General features: G+C 37.6%; 4 protein-coding genes and 1 pseudogene across 5 annotated transcripts; 3 read left to right on the top strand and 2 right to left on the bottom strand.

The window, feature by feature from the left end:
• Positions 1–3,484: 3,484 nt before the first annotated feature.
• Positions 3,485–5,754, top strand: LOC113320385 (GDSL esterase/lipase At4g10955-like). Its single transcript, XM_026568300.1, has 2 exons — positions 3,485–3,608; positions 4,580–5,754. The coding sequence occupies exon 2, from the start codon at positions 4,638–4,640 to the stop codon at positions 5,547–5,549; it is 912 nt and encodes a 303-aa protein (XP_026424085.1). The 5' UTR covers positions 3,485–3,608; positions 4,580–4,637; the 3' UTR covers positions 5,550–5,754.
• Positions 5,755–6,163: 409 nt separating this feature from the next.
• Positions 6,164–7,494, top strand: LOC113325129 (annotated as a pseudogene).
• Positions 7,495–9,737: 2,243 nt separating this feature from the next.
• Positions 9,738–10,160, top strand: LOC113320513 (histone H3.3-like). Its single transcript, XM_026568421.1, has one exon. It carries the CDS (start codon positions 9,750–9,752, stop codon positions 10,158–10,160), a length of 411 nt encoding a protein of 136 aa, XP_026424206.1. The 5' UTR covers positions 9,738–9,749.
• A 2,071-nt stretch (positions 10,161–12,231) lies between these two features.
• LOC113322531 lies at positions 12,232–16,593 on the bottom strand. The gene is made up of 3 exons (XM_026570637.1): positions 16,459–16,593; positions 14,746–16,274; positions 12,232–12,712 (listed from the first exon to the last, which is right to left on the bottom strand). The coding sequence occupies exons 1-3, from the start codon at positions 16,483–16,485 to the stop codon at positions 12,643–12,645; spliced, it is 1,626 nt and encodes a 541-aa protein (XP_026426422.1). The 5' UTR covers positions 16,486–16,593; the 3' UTR covers positions 12,232–12,642.
• A 376-nt stretch (positions 16,594–16,969) lies between these two features.
• Positions 16,970–21,534, bottom strand: LOC113323911. Of its 2 annotated transcripts, none has more exons than XM_026572261.1 (8): positions 21,400–21,534; positions 21,246–21,304; positions 20,213–20,380; positions 18,692–18,895; positions 18,111–18,345; positions 17,763–18,032; positions 17,519–17,683; positions 16,970–17,291 (listed from the first exon to the last, which is right to left on the bottom strand). In XM_026572261.1, the coding sequence occupies exons 1-7, from the start codon at positions 21,482–21,484 to the stop codon at positions 17,526–17,528; spliced, it is 1,179 nt and encodes a 392-aa protein (XP_026428046.1). In that variant the 5' UTR covers positions 21,485–21,534; the 3' UTR covers positions 16,970–17,291; positions 17,519–17,525. The 2 variants fall into 2 exon arrangements, with proteins under 2 accessions (XP_026428046.1, XP_026428045.1); XM_026572260.1 differs by having other exon boundaries at positions 17,763–18,074; positions 18,153–18,345.
• Positions 21,535–23,438: the final 1,904 nt, after the last annotated feature.

The following is a 23,438-nucleotide window of genomic DNA, read 5'->3' as shown; positions in this document are numbered from 1 at the left end:
AAAAAATGAGAAGAACGGAGGAAGAAAAAATGAGAAGAAGAGAAAATAAATGGTTCCGACTGTTTTTGGGAGTTAATAAAACCGATGAAGGGTAATTGAGGAACTCTGCACGTTTTTAATGATTTTAAATAATGTTGGGCGCGACTGTAGGGGAAAGTAATTCTGGGCCTGGCGGTAAGAAAAAAAAGAATTCTGGGCCTGCGCCTAAGATCCCCTATATAAAATGCTTCCAGTCTAGTTTCGCCGGATTATGTGACGGTCCGTGCCCAGACTATGATCAATGACCCCTTGAATAACGTCCCGTTCCTAAACTATGTCCGACAGTTCGTCCCGAAAGATCACATCGAAGATTTGTGCCAGCTAACTCATGTCTGCCTACACCAAAGATCCACGACCTAGCCCGGTGGCATCCAAAGTTCGCTGACAGAACCAGCCGCATCCAAAGTCCTCTGTCATAACAAGAGGCACCCATGACCGATGACCATGTCTAGCGGAAAAAATTTTGAACCCTCGTCCATATACATATGCACAAAAATTAGGCATCATATATTGTGTATATATATTTTTTTTTGTTTGTTTTAACACGCTTAGCTGGGTTAAGGAGACCCAAACCAACAAACAAAAGAAGAAGAAAAAAAAAATAGGAAAAATAGGAAAAAAAATCTAACCACACCGGACTCTTTTCTTCCTCAAAATCTCCCTGGGACGAGATATGTGACACCTCAAATATTTACACATTTACACAAAACATGTAAATATTTACACCTCAAAGAATACTACATTTGGCATAAGTCTCTCTCAAATCACAAGCAAACCCAATCATGGATTACACAGTTGGGGGAGTGTTTGATAATATCTCTGCAAAAAGTGGGCCTGAGCTACATATCACTTCACTAATGGTAGATCCTGCTTAGGGGCGAGTTACATAACTCTTTTGTTATAATCCAAGCCGAGTTCTATCACTGTCATTGAAGCAAAGGGGTACTGAACTTCTTAACACCACCACAAGTTGGAGGATTAAGAGGATGCAATTTGGTGTATCATATGTAAAAAAAACCGCAATTTGGGCTAGACAACACCCTGGCGGATATCTGGGCCTCCATCTGGCTGTCATCCAAATCTGCCAGCCAAGTTTTCCAGCCCATCCAGTTTCGTTGGAAACTTTTGCCAGTGCAATCCACGGAAACGTCTAGCCATGGCGTTATTCCATTATGTGGTTCACGTCGAGTCGTCGACTCATTCTGCTGTCCCAATTCTTCCCATCTACTGATCTTAGACCCTTAAAAGGAGTTCTGTAATACTTGTCGGCTAAGTCACAATATCGGAAGGTTCTGAAACATTCTGGATGACTTGTTTGATAAGCTATTATAAGAAATGATCTGTCTGAAAATTTAGGTTTGTCCTAGAAAAAAAAAGTTAACAATATAAATACAGGGGCCAAAATTCTAAAAGGTACACATGAAAACTCTAAAAACTTGTGTGAAAAATTTGATAGCTAATTTGAGCGTCAGAAGGGTTTCCCCCTCCGTACATCCGAAAAAATCAATCAACATCGAAATTGTTTGAGCTAAAGACGCCCAAACACGCACATTTGAAGATTTGCCAAGTTTTTCCCATATTTGTGTCCCCTTATCATGGATGTGTCGCCCCATAACAAACTCTTATAGCTTATCTCCTTGAATTTTAACTGCCGACTATCATTTCACTGTTTGACTCTCTCTGGTCTTAAAGAGTCAAACAAAGAAAATTACCACAGTAATTAATTTTAATATACTGTCTCCTCTTATCTTACAGAGTCACCGTTTGACTCTCTCAATTTTTCCCGTACATCTTGATTATTTCTATATTTATATAGGAGTAGTTTCTAATTGGGTACAAGTTATGACTTTGATTAGTCATTATATTTTAATAATTGGGTACATGTTGTAGTTTAAACAAATTTAATAATTTCACTTGCAAGTTTTTTCAGTTTACCAATTCTAAGTTGTTGGAATCTTATAAGCATGATTATAGCCCAGAGAGAATAATTCTCATTCCAAGTACCTAGTTCATTCAATGTTAGCATATTAAGCTGAGTCAGATAGCAGTACAAATTTTGGTCATAATGGTCAATGTTTGTGTGACGAAACAGATTTTGAATCCCATGACATATTATGGATCTGGGATTAGATGCCGAGAGTTTACTCAATCGTGCTTAAAGAAAACTTTCAAGGTTGCTACATGGTAAGTGGAGTCGAATAGAATAAAATAAAGATGGGAAATGAGGAATGGTCAGTTGCACTATAAGGTCAAAATGAGAATGGACGGCTCAGATTCTTTGACAATCTTTTGACCCTTTTCAGAGTCAGAGAGAATAAGAAACAAGATGTCCATGTTTCGAGATTTCATTCACCGGGGTAGTTGCCCCTATGCATGATGTAGCAGATGCCTCTTTGTAAAACTGAATCCATTTTGATGCACACTCCTATAATCTCCTTTTCCTTACTATTTGTGCGCAAAAACCATCTTCTGATTTTGAATCATATAGCAAAACAAAGAGTTCACATCAAAAACCCTTCAGATTTTCTTTAAACCCCAAAGAATTACACCGGAACTCTCTTAACACGTTTCAGTCTCTCTGAAAAGCGTGATGAATACTTTGGTACTGACATTCTCTGTGCGACGGGAAATAATGGCAAAACGTTTTCTTAGAACATTTTTGTATACATACATAAACACTACTGATCCTGAATATCATGTACCTGGGTCATTTATCACAGAGAGTGAGGGTGTTGCAAGCAAATGAAATCCAATAATATGATCATGCATGTCTTGTGCTATTCTGATTCAATGTTTATTCATGATACGCAATCCTTGGTTGAGGCACCTCAGCCATGGCTTTGGGAGAAAATATGTTGCATCTTTTATGATTCGAACTTCATCTGGAAGAACTTTGTTATCATGACAAAATAACGCTGATGAAGTTTGGATCATATTAGGTGCTATATATTTTCGAATTGTAAGCGCTAATGGGAGGTGATGAGGAGACTAGGAGTCATTTCAGAAATTGTCGGTCTCCTACGAAAGCTATAAGAGCTACCAGAAAAAAAACATCTAGGGCTGTTTTAAGGGAGTTTGTAAGGCTGGTTTTGAATTTTTGTTCAACTGAAACCTTCATTTCACAGTTTGACTCTTCAAAGTCTTAAAGAGTCAACAGAGAAAAATTACCTCAAAATACTGTATTTTGTACATTATCTTAATTTCTTTGATTATTTCCTTGTTTGTGCATTTTATAATGTTTGTATTAGTGTTTTGATTATTTCCTTGTTTCTGCATTTTATAATGTTTGTATCCAAATGGGTTGCTACTTGTTAGTAAGTCAATTATGAAATCCCACAATTGGTTTTTGTTTAGTGATATTTACAGCTGCTGCATATTCTGTCTTTGATTATTTATGGATTTGTTTTTTTTGCACAAGTTGTTACTTAAACTAATCTAATTTGCAAACTATTTATAATGTCCATAATGTCATAAGAATAATTGTACTCCCAACACAAATCTCCAATTTTTTTAGTAAACCATTCAATTTCTTCAACGATTTCCGGTGGTTGTTCATAATGAGCTTTCAGGTTTGATTCCCTCCCTTACAAACGTAATTGTATTGGTTTGCATCTCTGATAATTTTAGATGGTATCGAAAATCTTTGGCATGTCCCTGTGACTTGTTCGCTTAACAATCTTCGTGCAAGAACTAATTGAGTTTCAATGTTTAATTTCTTGTTTTTGCTTCTCGGTTGTTCATGGTATTACATGTATGATATGTCAACATGAACTAGACTTTACTATGGTCGGCTTTTGTTGAAGTAAATCAACTTAATGTTTATCCATGTTCTCCAACCATTATCTTATCTTAATTTTCTTATAAACATATGTGTTTTTGTTTTTTGGACAATCGTTGTGATCTTTGCCTGTTCTTGAAATTTCATTAATCGCAGTATAGCCAATAGATGTGTGAGGATACTTTTTAGGAATTGTCTCATCCAAGGGAATACCGATTCTGGCGCGCAGTTGCACGAATTTGACTTTGTGTCAAGAATTTGGACGGATACAGAATGTTTTATATGTTGTTGAATCCTCTATGTTGCATTTCGTTTTGTAGGAGTCGAGATTGGTGCAAAATAGGAGTGGGAAATTAGACAAGAGTAGTAGTTTCGACTAGAGTTAATTAGTGTTTGGGTCGTAAGTTTTGGTATGTCTTTGAGTTTGGGTCGTAAGTTTGTCCGTTTTAGAGTTTGGGTCGTTGACCCCGTTAGTCAGCGAAGTCACCTGGTCAAACTGTTAGTGTAACTGACGTCCGTCAACTTCTGTCAATCGACTATTCAGGACCTGTGCACTTGACAGCGGTTGATTGGTAAGATTTACTTTCCATTTGTTTGCGAAGTTGAATATCATCAGTTTGTGGGATTGTGTTAAGAGTGAAATTGGGTCGACTAGTGTTTGTTTAGTTCAATTTCTGATTGCGGTAGTAGACTAGTGTCTTAGTCCGGAATGGTGCAATGTCTGCTATAACTAACTAACTAGATTTTTTTGGTTATTTAAAGGCAAAATGCACATCACCGAAGATCTATAGCTGCTAGCTTAGTTTCTGCTGCCTATATAATGGAGCATGACCGTCAAGAAAATCGGCAAGGGTGTGAAGCTCTTGCACCACAATGGTGGGAGTTCTTCAATTTTCAACTGCTGTGTCCACTCATCGATACTAATGATTCCTCAATCTTTGGTGCTGTATATGAATTCAATCCAAAGGCTTTTAACTATTATCAGACAGGAGTTATTCCAAAATATGTGATTGCATTTAGGGGAACCACTATCAAGAAACAATCTGTCTCACAGGATCTGTGGTTAGACCTCAATATTATTAAACATGGACTTCATCAATCATCTCGCTTTGGAATCGCAATGCAAGCTGTTCAAAGGATGGTATCTGTAGCTGGAGCTAGTAATGTCTGGTTGGCAGGACATTCTTTGGGCTCTTCCATTGCAATGCTTGTAGGAAAAAACATGGCAAAAATGGGTAACTATCTAGATACATATCTCTTTAATACTCCTTTCATTGCGGCTCCAACAGAAAAGATTCATCATGAAAAAGTGAAGCACGGGGTTCGTTTCGCTAGCAGCCTTGTCAAAGCAGGACTCACAGTCGCCATGAAGGGTTCCAAAGAAAATAGAAATCCAGATGATCTGTTTAATGCATTAGCTGCTTGGGTACCAAAATTGTTTGTGAATCCAGCTGATCTTATATGCTCAGAGTATATTGGGTATTTTGAACACCGTGACAGGATGGAATACCTAGGAGTTTCTGGAATTGAGAGGTTGGCGACGCAGACATCAGTGACGGGATTACTAAAGAGTGCAATTGGAAGAGAATCGGAAGTAATACATGTTGTTCCCTCAGCTCATATGACTATTAATCGAAGTCCATCACTGACTTTCATGGAAGCTCATGGGCTTCAACAATGGCTTAGAGATGATTTGCATTTGCAGTCTAAGGCTTACCAATACAGACTATGATTGACAAATTTTAACAATATTCTTGATACTATCAAATCTTTTAGAGTCAAACAAAGAAAAATTACCCCAAAATCAATTTATTTATCTTGGACATTATCTTTTATTTTAAATTTTGATTATTTCCATGTTAATACATTTTAAAATGTTTTGAATTATGAACCCTGGAATGGGTTTCTGTTTAGTGAAATTTACAGCTGCGGCACATTCTGACTTTGATTATTTATGGATTTGTTTTTTTTTTTTTGCACAAGTTGTAGTTTAAAACTAATCTAATGATCTCACTTGCAAATTGTTTATAATGCCTATAATAATGTCACGATAACCATAATTGTACTCCAAAGACATTTCTCCATTTTTAGTAAACCATTTAATTTCTTCAACGATTTCCAGGTGTCTGGATCTGAGTCAATTTCTGACACGGGCCGAGTCAACAGTCAGACCGTTTGTTTTGCATTTAGAGGCAGATCTGACTCGACCTATGACTCAGACATAACCTCTGACTCGGACCCATTTGAGTTAGGTAACAAAATACCCCTGACTCACGGGACCAAACCACTGACTCACGTTTTTTGAGTCAGATCTGACTCAAAACAAACATATTGAATCAGATCCAGATGAGTCAGGTGATTTCACTCGGATTCAGATAACTCAGATCCAGACGACTCAGATGAGTCGGGAGTAAACAAACATAGTGTAAGCCTCACTACGTTGCATATTAATTGTTCTGTAGGAGCCAAAACTGAAGCAAAAGAGTACTAGTGGGAAATTAGACAAGAAGAATAGTTTCGACCATATAGGACCTGTACACTTGACCAAGGTCGATTGGTAAGATTATCTTTCAGGCTTCTGTTGAATATGATCAGTTCTTGTGATTGTTTTACTTAATAGTGAAATTGGGTCAAGTAGCGTCCGTCTAGTGTCTTAGTCCTGAATGTTGCAACATTGTGTGCCTCAGACTAGAGAATTCATGGTAATTTGAAGGCAAAGTGGGCATAACCGAAGATCTGTAGCTGCTAGCTTGGTTCAGAGTGCCTATGTTCTGGAGCATGACCGTCAAGAAAATCGGCAAGGGAGTGAAGCTCTTGCACCACAATGGTGGGAATTTTTCAATTTTAGGCTATTGTATCCGCTCATCGACAGTAATGACTCCTCCATCTTTGGTGCTGTATTTGAATTTAAAGCTTTTAATTACTACCAGACGGGAATTATCCCACGATATGTAATTGCATTTAGGGGAACCACTATCAAGAAACATTCTGTCGCACAGGATCTGAGGTTCGACCTGAATATTATCAAACATGGACTTCACCAATCAACTCGTTTTGGAGTTGCAATGCAAGCTGTTCAAAGCATGGTATCTGCAGTGGGTCCTAAAAATGTATGGTTGGCAGGACATTCTTTGGGCTCTTCCATCGCGATGCTTATAGGGAAAAACATGGCAAAAATGGGGAACTATCTGGAATCATACCTCTTCAACACACCTTTCATTGCGGCTCCGATCGAAAAGATCCCGAGTGAGAAAGTGAAGCGTGGGGCTCGTTTTGCTGGCAACCTTGTCAAAGCAGGAATCACGGTTGCCATGAAGGGTTCCAAAGAAAACACAAGTCCAGATGATTTGTTTACTGCATTAGCTGTTTGGGTACCAAAACTTTGTGTAAATCCTGCAAATCATATATCTTGCGAGTATATTGGGTATTTCGAACACCGTGACAGGATGGAATACTTGGGAGTTTCAGGAATTGAGAGGTTGGCGACGCAAACATCAGTGACTGGATTACTAAAGAGTGCAATTGGAAGGGAATCGGAAGTAATACACGTGGTTCCCTCAGCTTATGTAACTATCAATCGAAGTCCATCACCGACTTTCATGCAAGCTCATGGGCTTCAGCAATGGCTCAGAGATGATTTACATTTGTAGTCTAAGGTCTACCAATACAGATTATGATTGACAAATCCCAACAATATTATTGGTTGTGAAAAAAAAAATCAGCCGCTCCTTTAGTTCCTTCTGGTTTTCTTTCTTGTAGTTGGTATCTTGCTGAGGAAGATCAGGTTTCCATGGTAGCTTGAAGCTCTCTCCTTCCCTGTGTCTCTCTTCAATTCCTGGATGGAAGAAGTTTGTCTCCAATTCCCTTTACAATCTCACCTCATCTTAGAGGTACTGCTGGTCCCCATCTATATAATCAGTGAAATCCTTAATTAATTTGCAGCAATCAAAGCCTTCATCTTAACCTAAACAAAATCTCCGGCCATCAATCAAAATCCCCTTTCACCCATCTCTCAAATCTTCAGTTCTTAACCAACAATGGTGTTGGTTACTGATAAATCATTTGCACCCATCACAAAGAGGAACTAGGGTTTCATAAGAATTACAAAGAGGAATTTGAAGATGAAATATTATAGAAGGGTGATGAAGGATGGGTTTAGCCTGAATTGTAGTTGAAGTTGAAGAATAGCTTGGAATTGGCAGTTAGGGTTCGATTCTGTTTTAAAGAAGATTTGGGAATTAAGTTGAGAAGTGTTAATGATGATGGGATTGTGGTGTATTTGATGAACTATATTGGTGGGTTGTTGTAACCCTAAGAAGAATCGCAGTACCCATTTAAGCAAGAAGAGTAGGGTTGGTTTTGGCAGATGGCAGTGGTCTTGGTATGAGTTCTCTTTTGATCCAAGAGAAGAAAGAATCTGTCTCCAATTGCTTGTGTATGATTATTATGAGGTAATTGTTCTTCCAATCTGTTTAGTGATGTTATTTACTGTTATTGATTGAGTATGTGTATTTAATGATTGAGCTAAGTTCCGAGATGGGTGTTTATTGAAGTTTGGATGTAAATAAATGGATCTGTTATGTTTGAAGCTTGTTTGTGGTTATGGATATGAACTGTATGAGCCGTTGCAGGTGAAGTTGTTAGTGGCTCATGTAAAGAATAAAGATCTCAGAGTTTAGAATATGGTTATGATGGAATGAAATTTAGTCTCAGCTGAAGTTGATTGTACTGGAATGTGATATGTTGGTAGAGTTACAGATGGTGTTAGTTTGTCGAATGCACGAGGTTGTATTTGCAGTTCAGGTCGCAAGTGTTGGTGCAGGTCATGTAAGGTGGAATTAGCAATGGAACGGAGTTCGTGTTAGACTGCGTGGATGTGAAGTTGAGTTGTGCTCAACTGACATTAGTGGAACTGTTGTAGCTTGTGATGATGAATGAAAGTTTAAGAACCGCGGTGAATATTTGAATGTTCAGGTGGTGGATTAATTTGTTTGAAGTAACTGATATTGCTTGTGGTGATAGGGTTTGTTTGTGCTAAGGTTGGAATTCAGTTTGTAGTGGAGTGTAGTCAGATAGGAATTGTAATTGAGGGTTTGAGTGTTGTTTGAGTTGAGCTGATCTGTATGGACTGTCCTAATTGATTGTTTTTATCATTGACCATCATCTTTCGCAGAATTACGGGAATACTTCTTCTTTTCTTTTTTTTTCTCATTTTCATCGAGAGTTACCAAGGTAAAAAGAAAGTGACAATAATTTGAGACAGCACCAACATTGACTCCAACATCCAAATCCACTATGAAGGCCCACTTCTTCCTCGGAACAAAAATTCCCCAGCAAAATAAATAATTCTCCACTGCAAACTTCAGAGGAGCAATACCATCGCCATGGATTTGGTGTCTCATCATTCTTCAGCATTCCTTCTATCTCCATCTTCAGAATGTAAGAAAACTGAAGTGTCGTTGTGCTATGTTGAAGTCTCCTGGTGTTCTTCTATCTGACTAGGCTTTTTATTGGCATATATGCTAAAAGGAATGTTATAAGGCCTTTGTAAATGTTGTAGCATGTTTTAAAATCAAAATGCCTGAACTGGAATTATGGTATTAAATGTTGCAGGTGAGTTCAATGGATCTAGAATTGTTAAAGCGAAGAAACAAGCAGTGCGTGCATGAAATGTCTATGCTTGCAGAACAGTGGATTCAAAAGTTTGGTGTCGAGGTTGCCAATCCGTATGAATACAAACCAACCAATGAGAACAAAGTATATAAAGCATACGGATTCTGTGTTTTCTTCTTCTGAAAACAGAAACCTATCCCACGTCGGTATACTTCTAAATCTAAACCGCCTTAACCAAAAACTACTGCATATAAATACCCAAAAGATTAAGAAACCCTTAGTTTTCCTTTTCTTCGGATTTCTTTTCGGTTCAACATTAATGGCTCGTACCAAGCAGACCGCTCGTAAGTCTACAGGAGGTAAAGCTCCCAGGAAGCAACTGTCCACCGTGGTTGCGAGGAAATCAGCACCAATAACTGGAGGAGTTAAGAAGCCACATCGTTATCGTCCAGGGACTGTTGCTCTTCGTGAGATCAGGAAATACCAGAAGAGTACCGAACTTTTGATCAGGAAGTTGCCTTTCCAGAGATTAGTTCGTGAAATTGCTCAGGAGTTCAAAACAGATCTTCGGTTCCAGAGCCATGTCGTTCTTGCACCTCAGGAGGCTGCTGAAGCTTATTTGGTTGGATTGTTCGAGGATACCAACTTGTGTGCAATTAATGCCAAGAGAGTTACAATCATGCCTAAAGATATTCAGTTAGCAAGGCGCATTCGTGGTGAAAGGGCTTAAGTTTTTTAAAATTGTTTTATTATTTTTTTTTTAGATTTCATTGTTATTATGGTAATGAAAGGTGCCGCTTGGGTTCATGAATTTTAAGATGCCGCTTGGGTATGAAAGGTGAATATAATGTACAATTAAGTATGATTCTTTTTGCCGTAATATGATTCTATCCATCTCCTGTTCAACACAAAGATAATTCATCGAAAGAACTATGAATTCCACAAACAAACACCAGTTCAGCAAGTTGCAATCTAAGATTCATCTGCTAGCAGTTTCGGGTCAAGTTTAGTTTCTTCCGAACAAATAACTCCAACAAATTCTTCGGTAAAAATGTTGTATTAGCTCAATATGTTTATTAATTGCAGTCTGTTTTTCTGGAAACCTTCTCAACATAGCAGGAATAAGTTCCTCTTAGTCTTTGTTTTTCCTTTATTCTTCTTTTGTATACCCAAAAGAAAAAAAAACGGTCCAGCTTCGACCTTTACTCGAGAGGACTTAGAGGACTTCAATTTATGAAAATTTTGCCCTAGGGTAAAAACATGCGTCAATAAGAATATTTTTGTCCGAGTCAAAAAATATCTAAGGAATCAAAAATCTGGATCACATTTTACTCTTCCGTGAGCTTCCAGTTATGACCTTGGCAATTCTAGGTGAAGACTTTCATCTTTAATGAGTTGAGATTGAAATATGTTGGTAGATTTTCGTTGAACGATTTTATGACTTTTTGGAGGAGAACATGATTTGATTAGGCCACCTTCTCAACAATTATAAGGGGTGACCTCATATGTGAAGATGACCAAGTTACCCTTTATTTAATTTTTAAAAAAATCAAATTTTTTTTCAATTTGAATAAATATCTTTCTTTTTTTGTATTTTTTTTATGTGGTTCGCCTGTCGAACTTGAAGCTCGGCTAAGAGAAAATATATAAAAGTTTTTTTAGATAGGAATTCGATTAAGTAAAAATTTTCTAAAAAACTTTTCCGAACGCAGTTCGGTTTGTAAAGATTTTTATGAATGTAACCGACCCATGTTCAGTGTATTTTCAGATAAGAGTTTGGTTAAGTAAAAAATTTCTAAAATAAATTGCAAAGGGACCGAACACAAAGTTCCGTTAGGTACAAAATTTATGAAACTTTTGCCAGCACACCGAACTATGAGTTCGGTTTGCAAGGAAATTTTTCATTCTAACCGACGTTCTTGGTGTTATATGTTTCTGGGAGTGCGGTTAGAAAACTAGGATTTTTTTAAACTACTCCTAACCGAACAATACTCTGTAACTAACATTTCAAACCTAATTTGATGATCAAACAAATTAAAAGCAATGAGTTGATGGGAAAATACGTCTGAATTTGCATACTAAATGATTTGTCAGAAAAATACTTGTGAGTTATTACTTGTGGAACCAAAGTTAAATTAAACATTGAATAAAAAAATTAAGACAAAATGTATGGTCCCAAAAAACGGTTCTTTTCATTGTAGGATGGATCGACTGTAACTGGACTGGGTGGGCCCGCTGGCTTTGAAAGGAATTGTGGGGATTGAGAAGATGGGATGTGGGGACGGCCTCGAAGGTGCTTCAGGTAGAAGTAGGTGCCCTACAGTGAGATTTTGGATTCGAGGCAAAAGAACAATTAGTGGCAGCCTTCAGCAAAATGTGGCTCTCAAGTTCCCAACCCTCTTAAGAGTTTGAACATCACTCATTCTCAGTCTCGAGGCTTTTAACCCTCAAGTTTCCATTACAAGGTAACAGGTTCTTGTCAAGATTTTCTCCATCATCACACTTTCAATAAACCGAACAAGTCAGTAAACGATTTCCCGTCCATAATGAACCAACTCCTGTTCTTTTTACCCCCCAAACGGTTTATCAGAACTTGAGAAGGGTCTTTTTCCTCAACCACCTGGGTGTTCAATTTGTTTGTTTGTTTGTTTGCTTGCCATAATGTTTTTAAAGGTGCGGAAAATCACGACAATCAGCCACTACACCAAGCAAACAACAGCTAGGGTGCAACAAACATCAGTTAGGGTAGCCAAGGCAAAATCTGTACATCGACAAGATAGAGACCCAACAGACCCCAAGACTAAAATACCACCACCAGTGTACTACCAGTTTATAACTTTAAAGTTTAAACAGATACAAAGAAGTTCATTAGCAACTGAACCCTAATAAAAGATACATAGGATGTAACCAAAAAACTGCATGCGTGGAGGACAAAATAGTCTAGAGTACTTGCTATGTATAACTTAAGACAAACATAATAAGAGAACCTAATGCTGACAGACCAAGAGAACATATTGTGATAGTGAGAACCCCAGACTGATCCAACGATCAATCACCAACAACTTGTCTCTTCTAGGAGTCTTCAATAATCAGTTCATCAACTCCCGAACCGCATGTGTAGAGGACTAAATAACTTAGAGCATATAAAAAAGACATACCAAGAGAACCCAATGGAGACAATGTAACAGTAAGAGCCCAGATTGATCCAACGATCAATCGCCACCAACATATCTCTTCCAGGAGTCTTCAACAATCACCTCATCAACTCCCGAACCTCTATAGCTGCACATAGATGATGATAACAATGGAGGCAATAATATTAGTTTGAATTTAAAGTGTCGAAGAAAAAACAATACTGCTCCAAAGAAAGAAAAAAATGATTCAACAAAGACAGAGATATGAATGCAAGATGTGGCTGCTGTTAGTGCAGATACGGGGAATAACTACAGAGTTGGGATTGTGATTGCTGAAATACAGAGTAAAGTAGGGAGGAAGAACAACCTCTATTTAGTGGAAGAACCATGGTTTGAATTCCCAATATTTTACTATAAACAGTGAGAATCAGTCAGTCGAATTTGAGAACTGTAAGGTAAGAGAGTGGACATGTCTTGATCTTTCTACGTTATTAGACTTTCTTTCTGTTACGTCATCTTTGTGAATGCACTTCTTTCTGACAAAAACATCACAAATGCTAGGAATCTAATCTATCTTCCAGAAGAGGCTCTATTGTAGGAGGAAACTCAATAACTGTCTGACACGCTGTATACGTGGCCCTTGCAACTCTTGTTGAAAAAAAGATCACAGGTGCTTGAAATATGCTGCAGTGCCTAAATGACATTCCTATCCTGACCGGAGGATTCCATGTTCGCAGGAAACTCCGCTATCCTCTGATTACATGGATATCTTTAAGCTAATACGTTTCTATGGGTTCTTAAGAGCATAGCTGTAATTTGTTCCGAGCAACTCTAAATAGAGGTATGCTCTGATTACATGGATATGTTTAAGCTAATATGTTTTTTTGGTTCTTAAAAGCATTCTATAATTTGTTACCAGCAACTATAAATAAAGCAGTTGGGCAATCCCAACTGCCCAACTGCTTTATCGATCAAAAAAAAAAATCCCTAGACAAAACTGACAGTGAAGTTCTAGCACTTAGGAATTAGGATGCAGCTGATAAGCATGTTTCCAGGTATGACTCTCAGATTGTGCCTTTTGTTTCTATTGTTCCTTCAAACAAAAGATCAATTGCCAAAATAGACATGCAAACAAACCAGATGTAACAAATTCCACAAAACAGTAGTAATCAACAGTGAAATTGCTCATAAAAGGAAGAGGGTCACAAACTATTTTGACAGGGTAAGTGGAATATACGGGCTGTTACTTGCTACCAGATATTATATGTACTAGTTGGTTCGATAGTTTCACATTGGCATCATAATCTGGATACTTACTACTCGCAAAGTCGGTTATTCTTAAAATCTAGCACGTGACGGGAAATCCATAACATCGTCCAAATTGTTACAGGATGCCTAGTGTTTAAATTTTTCTACGGGAATCAAAGACAAATATATACCAACTGTAATAGCCTAGCTTAATATGAAACCCGAATGTGAGAATAGAAACATCATTATCCGTCACTATATGAGCTGTCAGTACAAAAATTGTGTGTAGACTCCTCAATCCTTATGAGGATGCATTTAAATACGAGTTTTAATAATATTCTAGATAGGTAATCTCAAAACACAAAAATATACCGATATAAGCCACTACCAACAGTTAGTATTGAGGCTTGAGGTTTGATAAGGATTTCACCAAAAGATCCCACATCTCCAGTTCAACCGTAATTAAACATCATCTTGCAAGTAACTTAGGTCAACATAGTCACATATCAAAGAATAACTACAGTAGAAAGGTGGGCAAAGCATAAATCTAGATACTCTAGTTGAAAATAAGCTCATGGGTACTTGAAAGCTTGTGGCAAGACTCATGAATTTGGAGAACACAAGAGCCAATATCAAGATGACATCGTTATTTTGACTGGATAGTATTCATGTTCATAAGGCATTCTGCTATCACGTGAACGCATGGATATGTTTAAGCTTACATGCATCTTCGGGTTCATAAGAGCATTCTGTCAATTTTTCGGAGCAGCTGTAATTACTAACTATAGAAGTTGGGCTATCCCAAGATAAAGTTGACAGTGAAGTTCTAGTACTTGACTCTTGTGTTTCTGACATCAGAAAACTCTTAAGTATGCAAGTTACACTGTTTAGGTCATTGATATATGAAACAAATAAAAGAAACTTTAATCTTACCTGCGCTTTTGGACAGGAAAGAGGCTCTCAAAGAAAGACCGAACCTTTGATGCAGAGGAGAAACAAGGAGCTGAGGAGATCCCACTGAAATCAATTGCATTGGACGTCTTCTTCTTCCAATTATACGAATGGCATGTAGATTCAGATATCTTACCGCCAGATGCTTTCACATAAGAGGTTAAGATCATTTGATCTGTCCCTAGAACTGGATCACAAGCAAATCCACATCGAGGTCCACCCAATGTGTAGGGTAGCTGAATGGAAACCTCAGTCCAAGTACTTGTTGAGTTTTTCTTGTTTCTATCTTCATCCAATACCCATAATTTAGGTGTGTAACCACTCTCTCCAATTTTAATAAATAAACCCAAGCGTCCATCTAATTCTAACAGCATGATATTGTATATGTATATACTAGAATGATAATTTTCAGGTTGTTCAAAGACGTAGCTAGGGACCCTAATTGCTCTAAACTTCTCACTTCCAACATCAAATCCCACTATGAACTTTTTCTCCTTTTCATCAGCTTCAAATATTCCAAGAAACTCAGTGGTATAATATATGGAACCATTTACATAAACTGAAGATCCGTATAATTCTATATCTTGTGGTGGTACCTTGTGAATCCGTCTCCATTTATTTTCTCCAACTGTCAACACCTCACAGACTACATAAGAAGGTTTCGAAGACCTCCATATCCCGACCACTTTATGCTCTTTAGAGGTAGGATTGTATCCTAATGCACATGTAGCCCTTGGAATTGCGTTAGACGCTTGAAGGTCTTCTTTACGCACATCTCTTAACAAGTTAGATACAATCCAAGGTGTTTTTTCCCGGGTACTTAAGTTAAAAATGCAAACACCAGGGTCATCTCTTCGTTCACCAAAGAATGCTGTCAACCCAAATACCGGCCTCAACATCCAATCGCAACGAGCAAAATCAATATCTCTGATAGTGTGAAAATTTGCTGCTGATATTGCTCCTCTATCCTTGCCTCCAAACACTAGATCACCGGTCATAATTTGATATTTTGTATAATTTTCAATTAGATTTGCGACAAGGAGACCTGGCCGTGATTTTGATCGCTCAAGGTGTAGATTAATGAATGTGGTATCTTCTTGAATTAAAGAACACCAATATTTGCAGACAGATTTTAATCTCATGAGGGACTTTACTGGTAACCAGCTAAGAAGTTGACGAGCTATAATATCTTCCTGATTATCACTGAAATTGAAAATACTAAACTTACTGAAATTACCTCTATTTTTCTGACCATGAGGTTTTAACTGAAACCTAGAACCTCTAACCTTCTTCTCCTCACTCTCATCCTCAACCTCAAATTCATGCATACTTTTTAGACCATGAGGTTTTGATTGAAGCCCAGAACCTCTGAGCTTCTTCTCCTCAGTCTCAACCTCAAATTCCTGCGACCTCTTTTGACCACGAGGTTTCAATTGATACCGGGAAGTAGCAGGTGTCTCGTTTAATTTCACAACCTTGCGGTGACGCCTACGGCCAATCATCTGTGCTCCCTGTTACAAAGAGAGTAGACAAATTAAGATCTGAAGAAGCTCCAAGTAATTTTTCAACTCAAACAAATTTTAGGGGAAAACTTAATCACCAAAAAATCTTGTCCTGATTTCAATTTTACTAACAAATTAAACACCCAACATTCCACCCCCAGTAAGTAAACAAAGGAAATTTAAGAAGACTTACCAAACCAAGTGGAGACATGAACGCCATTGTCGTTCTTTTATCACTTGCTCCTTAGGGTTTGTGGAAAGAAGAAGAAGAACTCGATTAACCTAGGGTTTTTAGTGAAGACAAAGGTATTTGTTTGGGATATTCGTTATGTCTGGGGGGGATTCCAAGAAAAACAATTGGGGTTGATGTAGTAAAAGAAAAAAATTACTGTATAAGAAAATTACAGCTGTCAATTTGTCAGTAGAGGGTGAAGTGACCGACTCTTTGGCAACAAAAGACTTTGGAGTTTGATTTAAGGCTCTTTTTGTCACTCACTCTTTCCAAGGTTCAACAGCTCCAAGGATTTCAACTGTCAAGATTACAATACAAACACAGTAGCAGAACAGCAGGTTCTTTCTACACCCACACTGTTCCCGCTTATGAGAACTCGTCTCGCATAACCAGCTGGGTGCTCAACTTGTTTGCAATAATGTGTTTAAAGGTGTACAAAATCACCACAATCGGTCAATATACCAAACAATTAGCCATAGACAAAATTTGTCCATTAACAAGATTTCCAAGAAAGGCAGACCAACAGTCACCATGAGCATAACACAAGTTTAAAACTTTCCAGTCAAGATATAGAGAAGTTCATAATCGGTCCTAATAGAAGAACCACAATTGCAGAGGACAAAATAATCTAGATTGTATACTACAACGTAAGACAGATACGACCAAGATCACCTAATGCTGACTGACCAAAACAACGTATTTCTGACAGGGTAACAGTGAGAGTCCAGATTCATCCACCAACTTTGTCTCTTCCAATTGTCTTCAACAATCATCAACTCCCCGGATCTCTATAACTGCTCATAAATGACAAAAGGGCAATATTAGTTTGACCTGACACTGTTTAAGTAAAAAAATATAATGCTCCCAGAAACCAGAAACATATGATTAAACCAAGACAGAGATAAGAATGCAAGATGTGGTTGCTGTAAGTAACTTATTGGGGAAGATGCAGTGTACAAATATAAACCGAACTAACTAGTACAATATATTTAACCACTTAAATATATGTAAATCGACTTACCATGTGCCTAGCCCCACATGTCGTACGTCGCTTCAACGGGTATTATTTCTCTTTTACTATTAGCATCGTAAAATGCTTTTTCGCGTTGAAGCTTTTCTTGACGTAATTGTTCTATATCTTTCTTGCAGACATTCGTGATTGTATTGTTGTGGTCAATCCAATCAACTGCAGCAGTTTTAAAACCAATTGAAAATAAAAAACAGCAAAAAATTCGATAACAAGTTACAAGTTAGGGATACCATACTCGTAATAAGGCCTCCACTATTTCCAGACTCGCAACCCTCAACCATAGCTTCTTCCATATGCATAACAGCCGTTTCCAGAGCATGAGTACGATTATAATTATCTGCGAGATAACTCTCAGCCTTGCCATCTTCATGGCCATCAACCTTAAATTTTTCAACTTTGGTGATTTCTTCGTCCTTGCCTATAAAATACAATCCTGCTCTTCTTGTGGTGATAAATTCTGTAGACGTAAAATATTGTCCAGGATCAAACTTGGCTTGCTGACCTTCTTCTCCTTCGACCTCTTCATGTGTTCTCTTCTTTGACTTATGTTTCTTTGACTTTCGTTTCTTCTTGGCTTGCTGACCTTCTCCTTCAACCTCTTCATGTGTTCTCTTCTTTGACTTATGTTTCTTCATCGACTTCGGTTTCTTCTCCGGCTCAAACATACCAAGTGTTACCCCACAAGTCATTGCATCAAACTCCAAATCTCCTGGTACATACTTCTCCAATATCTCTACTGGGATGTTAAGAAACCTCTTCGCATATTTTGCACCCTCTTTTGACGTTAAAACTCTCCCCTTCCTATGTTTATTTGCAATCTGCATATATAAAAGGTAAACGATATATCACAAAACATAAAATAAAATCTATATTCCACATATTCTTTAAAGAGAAACCTATGTTGAACAGAGATTCATGCAAAATAATAAAAGACCTAAACACTGATGAAATATGGAGTTATTGGATTATTGGGTTTTCATTTGGTTAAAACCTGGCTAAAATCATTCATTATCCCAATGGTTATATTGTTGACTGATTGTAATGCAGTTTCAACTTAACACCAATATGGCACACTTGAGTTGTGTATACCAGTGTATGTTTTCAAGTATATGTCAACCAATAATCCAATGACTCGATAATTCAGTAGTTTTCTCAAAGACTTACCTGAGTGATCAAATACTCGCAGACGCGCGTGCAATACCACGAGGTTCCACTTGCACCGTATAACATATAACTTCGTGGATCACCACCCAAGTGAAAAACCTTTTGAACCTGCTCTTTATCTATTGTTCCATCAGGCATAGTTGCTAAGCTGTCACCACCTACAAGGATCCCAAAGTCATAATCTCCACTGAGTATTGTGGTGCCCTGCAACAATAATTTGTGACTGTTTATGATTCACGCAATTGATTAAAAGTATAACCATTACAGCAATGAAAAGTAGAAATAAAATGTTGAGGTCATGCCTAAACAGTTAAGCCCAAGCAATGATTTATTGATTAATAAATTGAAATTGAGTTCATTATTGTTTTTGTATATTTCGAAAAACTTTTGAATACATATAAAAACCAGAGACTAAGGGGCAGCATGGAAGGAGAACAGGCCAACATACAGCAATTAATTTCACTTTCATGTTGTTATATAACTATAATACTTGTTGCTCAACTGATCAAAGGTAAATGGATATCATTCACTTCACCACACACCGTTCCAGACAAAGTATGCATTATTTTCACGCCAACGTATGATTACATACACGGGATCATGGTCAAAATATCACTTATAACTTTACGAGGCATGAGAGTTACCTCATGTTGTACACCTATGATGATTTTTTGATATTTAATGATGCTACGGAGGTATATGCCCATAGAATTAGAGTTTCTCATACAGAGCTGCTAGCTTTCTATTAGCGGAGCAAGAATTTTTAATACTTTGTAAACTCTCCTTTCATTAATACTTGCTCCAGTTTTACAAGTGATACTCACTGCCTATTTATAAGCTTCAACCTCTCTGGGAAATTCTAAACTTCACTCAATATTTTTTGACATTGAAGCATTTGACCGACTTACTCAACTTACTCTAGTTTTGTCTAGAGATTTTCTATTCTTATCACAAACTATCTAGTTCAAACTTACAAGACTAGGTACAACGGACATGTCTAGATTTTTCTTTCAAGTTCTTTTACTGATTTACAACTCAGTAAACTACACAATTTTAGACTTTATTTGGACATTACAAATTAGCATATTCCAACAATCTAAAACTTAAAGTAGTATATTACAATGATTAACAGGTTGTTGTGGCCATTGTATTAGATATTTACTATAACAAAACCTCTGTAATCGAGACCCTTGAAGATTTGTTTTGACGAATGTTGAACAGCAAAAGTAGCACTTAATGTGCGGACAATATATTAATGTGTGGACAGTACTTAATCTCTTACCAAGTAAAAACCTCTGTAAACAACTAAAAACCCTATAATTCATTCACTAAGCTTGTGAACTTGCTATTTTCAGCATATGTATAGCTACTTGTAATATACTTTACCAAGCCAAGAGGTGGAATAAAAAAAATCGATTCAGAAAGCTACAATTGATGTTCATAAGGCTGGTGTTAAGGTGATAAGCTTTGGTCTTCAGAATTATACCTCAAAAAAATCAACTAAAAGATATGAGAACCTACTGTAACAAGATCAAGAGGTGTTGCCGTATCCATATCTTCGAGTAAGTCCTCCTTTAAACCTTTTATGGGTACTTCAGGCGAAGCCTCAATTGTCTCTCCGGCTGCACTCATTTGTGCCTCACTTGTAGCTGGAGGTGGCATAACCGGCATTGCACCTGAAATAGAAACCTGCATTCAACCAACGATGAATGGTTAGATACATGTTGACTAAACGCTTGTTGTTGATAGGATACTTCTTGTTGACCCGCAATGTTAGAGAAAAAGAAAGATTTGTTTACAATTCACAGATATGGGTATGTTTATATAAACGCTTTTTCCGTAACAACAAGGTGGGCTATGTCTCAGAATACTAAAACTAATACCATTACAGCCATAGAATGCAGTCCATACTGAAATGCAAGCCATGAACACACAGCTGAGCACATTACAAACCTTTGAATGCATTCAAAAAAGGAGAGTGTACAAAGGAAAGGGGCAGTCTGGAACAAAGGAGAACAGGCAACCCAAAATGAAAATATAGAGCAAATCAATTCAACTGAGTTCGTTATTATAATCCAATGCTTGTGTTTGATCAATTGATCAATGATGAACAGATACCATTCACTTCACTATACCCAATTCCAGACAGACTATGCACTATCTTCATGCCAATGTATCAGGGCTGAATATGGTACGGTTTGGTCCGATTTTGGGCCACAACGCACACCGTTGATTCAATAAGATTCAAAACCATTTCGTTTATCTGACCTGACAGTTGTTATTGGAAACCGTATAGGGTTGATTCAATAATTTACACAAAGTTAGAACATATCTAAATTTGACAAATAAAATCCTACCTTATCCCCATCTAATACCGAATTAATAATCAAATTCATCATGTAAGAAGATAAAAATGAACATAAATCTCAACAACCATGCCTATTTAAACTACACAGGTATGTACAAGTTCTGAACATACTGCTGAGTCCAATACAACTGAATTGAGTACATTACTCTTACTTAAAAAAATTAACTCAAAGATATGAGAGCGCACCTTAACAAGATCAAGAGGTGCTGATAGAGCAATATCTTCATGTAATCCCACCTTTAAGCCTAGAAAGATGAACTATAAGAATTAGAAGATGACAAAATCATAATCCTAAACTATCAACCCCATATGAAGATATATCCAAAAGTAGCACCCTCACCTGTTTTGGGTACTTTAGGTGAAGCCCCAATTGACTTTCCACCTGCACATTTTTGTGCCTCAGGCATTTCACATGATTCATCCATTGGTTGAGTGAACTTTAACCTGAAAAGAAAAAAAAAATTGGACAAATCCATAAAATCCTAACCTATTCTCATCTAATACCGATTCAATCATCAGTTAGGTTAGCTCACATACAGAAAAATTAACTATTATACTGATTTTCTTGACACACTAGGTCACCAAACTACTAAAATGGAGTATATATATTTTTCACGTGTGTCGTGTCGGTGTCCCATGTGTGTCGTGTGTCCGTCGCGCGTCTGACGCGGACACGGTACCAATACCGGTGTGTCCGTGCTTCATTGTATGGAGGTCTAGGATTTAAAAATCTTAGAAAGTTTAATTTATCCCTTTTAGCTAAAATGGCTTGGAAACTAGTATCTAACCCTCATGACCTCTGTACCAAGGTTTTCAAATCCAAATATTTCCCAACCATCTACGTTTTTCTATATCCATCTCTTAATGTATCCATGTGATTAGTTTTGACTCCGGATATTGATGTCCATAGTGCGACTATCTGAGTAGAGCTCTGTCACTTTATATGAATTTTAGTATGCTTGAGTGCAAACTCGTGTACATCAATTGGAATTTCGCATCAGGGTACTTCCTCATGTAGTCAATAAGTATGCCAACCAAGGAGATTCTTTAGTGCTTTCCAAGGTTCTGCGTAGATATCTAGGGTTTGGAGTATAAAGGTTTTGTGGGTATATCTCTAGTAAGCCCTCCCGAGACTATAACTCGGCCACTAGGGACACCTAGGGGTTTAAAGGCTTATTGATACGCTAAATGCAACCGACGATGCCTGCGACAGTGAGTTAGGATTTTATTTTCTATTTGATTTGCTCGAGGACTAGCAAATAATAAGTTTGGGGGTATTTGATAGGCACATTTTCGTGTCTTATATAATCTCAATTGTATATACTATTAGTGCTCGATTTTATATTTATTATGGCTTTTTATGTCCCTGTAGGTATTTTTGGAGAAATAAGCTTTTGCGGCGAAATTGGCTAAAAAAGTGGTTTTTGCGCTCGTGGGAGAAAATTACTATAAGGACTCTCATTTTGGATAAGGGGTAACCTAATTACTAAGGGGTGACCCATTTCCAGGCATCTGCTAAAGGGAGAGCGGAACTGGATAGGGGGAGGTCATCTTCAAAATTCAAAACAGAAATTGGCGGGAAGAATTGGCTGCAGCGGCAACAGTTTTGGAGTTGAATTCTTAGCGAGTTCTGAGGAGATTAAGCGGGTGTATTTGGTACCTACGGACTCTAGAAGACATAACAGGCCTAATGCAATCGTCTAGACCCATCCAATTGGGCTGGATAAGTCGGAATAATTGATCAAAGTCCCAACATGATACGGTTTCTTTGTTTAGGGTTTGGGATTGGTCAGAGATATTTATGGGATATTTTTGCGTGGATATATACCAATTCAGTTCATTCCAAGTCAGAGAATAGTTTGGATACGAGAGAATAGCCAACAGAACCACGTGAATCAACAGGAAAGTGATTTTTCTCCAAACTGCCCGAGAAGAATAATGAGATTATTCTCGGATTTGATCGAGTTTCTAGGGAGTTGGATAGCTATAAATAGTTGTTTTCATCATAGAAGGGTTAGAAAACCTTAGGAGAGAGTTTAGAGTCCAGGAGAGCCGAGGAGAAGCGATTACAGAGAAGACAGTGATGCTGCTGCTGCTGCCATTGAAGAGCTTCAAGAACACGAAGAACAGACTCACATGGTCAGTCGTTCTTCAACAGTCTTAAATAACAATACCAGTGTCGTTCTTTTACAGCAGTAAAGGCTTATCGTTTACATCAGTCTTCAATAGCACTTACCCCTTTGTAACAGTGACGTTGTAACACTTCTACAGCGTTGCTAATTCCTGTTTCATCTTATATACATCAATAAAAACACCTATTTTAGCCATGAATTTATCTTGTGAGTGTGTTTTTGGGATGAGGAGCTAAACCCAATCCCA

The sequence above is a fragment of the Papaver somniferum genome, chromosome 11 (assembly GCF_003573695.1).
Source record: "Papaver somniferum cultivar HN1 chromosome 11, ASM357369v1, whole genome shotgun sequence".
Classification (NCBI taxonomy): Eukaryota; Viridiplantae; Streptophyta; class Magnoliopsida; order Ranunculales; family Papaveraceae; genus Papaver; species Papaver somniferum.
This window is presented reverse-complemented; position numbering and strand designations above follow the sequence as displayed.